We start from the raw sequence: 3898 nt of genomic DNA, 5'->3' as shown, positions 1-3898 counted from the left end.
ATGGAGAATAATAAATCAAAAAAATTTGGATCGAAAGGCTAAGAGCAGTTGTTTAATAAAGATCTGAAAAAAATTTGAGTCTCATTTTCATTTAAAATCATTCCTAATAAAAAAACAAAAATTAGATGAAATATATATAATATAAATAAACCTGATTAAAAAAATATATATATATTCACGTGTCAAAATGACACGTCAAGAAATATTGACATGCCAAAATGGCACCTCAATATTTCTTGACGTGTCTAATTTTAGCATGTCAATAAATATTTAAATATTAAGTTATTTAAATAAAATTTTTAAAAATTTAATTTAATTTAAATTTTTTGACGTGTCAAATATTGACACGTCAGGAAATCCTGACGTGTTGAATGTAACATGTCAATAAATATTGACGTGGCATATTCAACACGTAAAAAAAAAATTGTTGATGTGCCATTTTTGGCACGTTAATAATTACTGACATTGGTTACTGTTTGCCACGTAAGAAACTATCCAGTTTTTTGTAGTGTACCGATTATCTAAAATAGTGTGTTATTTCAATAACTCTTACCTAACTATCAAGTAACACAAAATATATAAGTTATAGTGGCCTCATTACTTACAAAGAAAACCCTTTTAATGCAGGAGAAGGCAGTATAAACTGCGAGCACGCGCAGTTACGTAGGGATATCGATAACGGTGAATGGGTTGCTGTAAAACATTTCCTTAACCGCAACCCAGATGCAAAGAGTGCAAGAATTTCAGACAATGGAGGTACTGTTCTTCACGTGGCTGTCTCAGCAAAACGTACGGATTTTGTGGAGAAGCTGGTGGCGGAGTTAATGTCGAAAGAGGAATTAGAAATAACAGATGATAATGGTTTGACAGCACTAGCCCGAGCTGCTATTCTAAAAAATAAAGGGATGGTAGAGTGCATGCGTAGGAAGAACGCTGAGTCACTTAACATCCCAGACTACTGGGGTTGTATTCCACTTGTAACGGCTCTAGAGTATGGGAATATAAAAATGGCGGACTATCTCTATTCTGTCTGTCAAACATTAAGCAACGTCGATGCTTCCACGGCTCTTACCCGGTTCATACTTCTCGATAATTTTGGTAATTAAGGACCCTCTTCGCTACATCTAATTATTCAATCTTCTTTTGTCTGATGCTTTGAAATATTGAACAACTTCCCGACCATTTGTTAATTAATTTTGTCTCTACCATACAACACATGCAATAGGTCTTGCTCTAAAGTTGCTCAAGCGTTTCCCAGATTCTGCTATTGTTAAAAACAAGTATCATACCTTCCCACACTCACTGAGAAGTCTTCTGCATTCCAGAGTGGGAAGCCACACGTGTTTTGGAAAAATTGGATCTACAACTGTAAGTATGATTTCTTTTTCGTATTTACTTATCACTTTTTATTTATTTATTTATTCAAGTCTCACCTATAAATTAAGCGCTTGCATGTTTGTACAATCGAATCCATGAGTTTTACTCTAAATTTCTCTTTTAGACTAATGAGTAAGCTGCATAATATAAATATATATACTATTTATAGAGTAGTGATTTTTGGCCTACCGGCATGTTTGAACAGTAAGCACACAGGAGTTAAAATATTATAAAATATTATTAAAATAATATTTGAACAGTAAAAAAAATAAAATAAAATAATATTTTAACACCAACGTGCTTGAACATCAAGCACGCTAGTGGGCTAAAAATCACTACTCCTATTTATAAGGGGGTAATTATTTTTTACCTCCATCAATTACCACACTCTGTCAATATGCCCCCATGAGCTACTGCGCTCACCACCTGATCCAGCGTAGGATTGTAATGAATAAGAAATAACAGCAAGTAGAAGAGATAAATATTCTTATTATTGTGAGATTATCAACAAATCAATGAAATTTTCTTAAAACAATAGATGCTATCTAAGGTGTAAGGAAAAAAAAAAAAAAAAAACAAAAGAAACTCAACTCTAAGTATTCTTATTGAAGAAAACCATATAATAATTAAAAGTTACGTTCTGGGGTCTATAAAACATGTATATATAGGCCCCCAAACCCTAAACCTAATTAATAATACGAAATAAAATTGGAATTAGCAAAACTATGCGGCGCGTCTACAATCTCGTTCGAACAGGCTTGCGGACGAACCTCTCTATGACTCCCAGTAATCTCTCGTTTGCAATATCGGCCGGACGAGGTTGCGGACGAGCTTGCACACGAACCATTTTGCCCTGCTTTGTAGTCTTCTATTTATGGCCTGTTTTGACCTAGTAAATATTAGAATTAGATGAATCTTCTAAAACATGACTTTGTAAATCTTTGAGTTATCTTTCCAACGCCACAAAGCTTGCTCTAATCGGAGGTCTGAAACTTTAGATATGGTCTTTTTAGTAAAATTTGTTAGACAAAAATAACATAGGCGTCTGGACGGTCTCCAGATGTGGACTCCAGATGAGGCTCTCGGGTTTGCAACCATCCGGATGGGCTACAGACGAGCTTGCAGATCTGCATCATTCTCTGCAGATTGGAGAGAATTCAACCTCGAATTCGGCTGGTTCTTTCCACGATCCTTCGGATGCCCCCATCAACTCATTACATTCTTCCTTCCTCAAGATCAAGACAAGACAACACCACACAATAAATGTGATGCTCTTCATCATCGACATACCTTGATGATTGTCTTGAAGGCCACACACGCCATTTGGCAATATCTCAGGCTTGCCGTACTTCTCTCATTCCTTTTCCCTTTCACATGCCATGAAGATACTCAAGAATGGGTTAGCCGTTATTTTCCTTGTGAACGTGTAATTTTTCTCGTCCGCAGAAAACTCATTAGAGTCATGGTTATGAGAACCCGAAAAGATTTTGTCTACACCAAGGAAGTCAACATAACCTAATTCTTCATCACTAAAATTAGGTGCCTCACCAGTAAGGTCTTCGTCAACCTCGTTATGTTCTACAATACCTTCCGTGGGTACTTCCACTTCCCATTGGCCATCTTCTTCAAGGTACAGGCCGCCAAACATGGGAAGACACTCATCGTCTTCGTGCTCTTCCTCTAGGTCGGATGGCAGGGGTCTTTCATTCGGATCTTCTTCGTTACCCTCATCATAGGTTGGTGAGGAATCCCAATCCACAAATTCTTGCGACGGATCTTCAACATCTTCATCTCTGAACTCCTCATTAATGAACTCGAATTTATGAAACTCTTCATCCCAGATTCCCTATCCTCCTCCACAGAATATGGATTTGGTTGATGGGTTTAAGGCTCGCAAATAATGGTCAAGTTGGCCTGTCACGACATCTTTGTCTCAATACATGCCCTCCGTCGTTGAGATTGCGCCCTACAAATGACAACCACATTATCTTCATCCACAAAGCATGGAGTCGTTTGATGGTGACGAACTTTAGGACCACCCATGTTGCCAAATTGGGTTGTGATGGCCTCTATTTGTTTCCGCTAGATCTCCACATCATCCTCCATGCGTTGCCAACGAATCGCCGATTGATTTTTCATCTCCACCAGTGGCAGAACCAGACATTTTTGAATGTAGGGGTCGTAAAAAAAAAATTTCGCGTCCTAAATTTTTTTTTTTTTTTTTGCGTCCTAAAAATTTTTTTCACACAGAAAATTTGATAATTCACACAATAATACATCACAAAAAAATATTTATAAAAGTTTATAAATATGTGCTCAAATTGATATATTAGAGGGACTGAGTCACTGAGGGCAATAAGGAGGAGAGCCGAAGAGAGGGAGAAGAGGAAGATGCGTGAAATTGAGATTTGAGAAAGGGGAAAAAAAAATTTTTTTTAATAAATAATATCAGACCTTGTAACCGTCAAAGGCCCAAAACAAACATAAACTAATTTTTTTTTTTTTTTTTTTTTTTTTTTTT

The 3898-nt window shown here is 36.5% G+C and overlaps 1 protein-coding gene across 1 annotated transcript in view; it reads left to right on the top strand.

Annotated features, from left to right (window-relative positions):
• The window catches only part of LOC132171583 (uncharacterized), a 10195-nt gene that overhangs the window by 2366 nt on the left and 3931 nt on the right, over window positions 1-3898 (top strand). Inside the window, exons 2-3 of the mRNA XM_059582947.1 lie at window positions 628-1098; window positions 1226-1372. Of these exons, the coding sequence (XP_059438930.1) occupies window positions 628-1098; window positions 1226-1372 (618 nt within the window). The remainder of the gene's footprint in view (window positions 1-627; window positions 1099-1225; window positions 1373-3898) is intronic.

The sequence above is a fragment of the Corylus avellana genome, chromosome ca1 (assembly GCF_901000735.1).
Source record: "Corylus avellana chromosome ca1, CavTom2PMs-1.0".
NCBI classification, from domain to species: Eukaryota; Viridiplantae; Streptophyta; class Magnoliopsida; order Fagales; family Betulaceae; genus Corylus; species Corylus avellana.
This window is presented reverse-complemented; position numbering and strand designations above follow the sequence as displayed.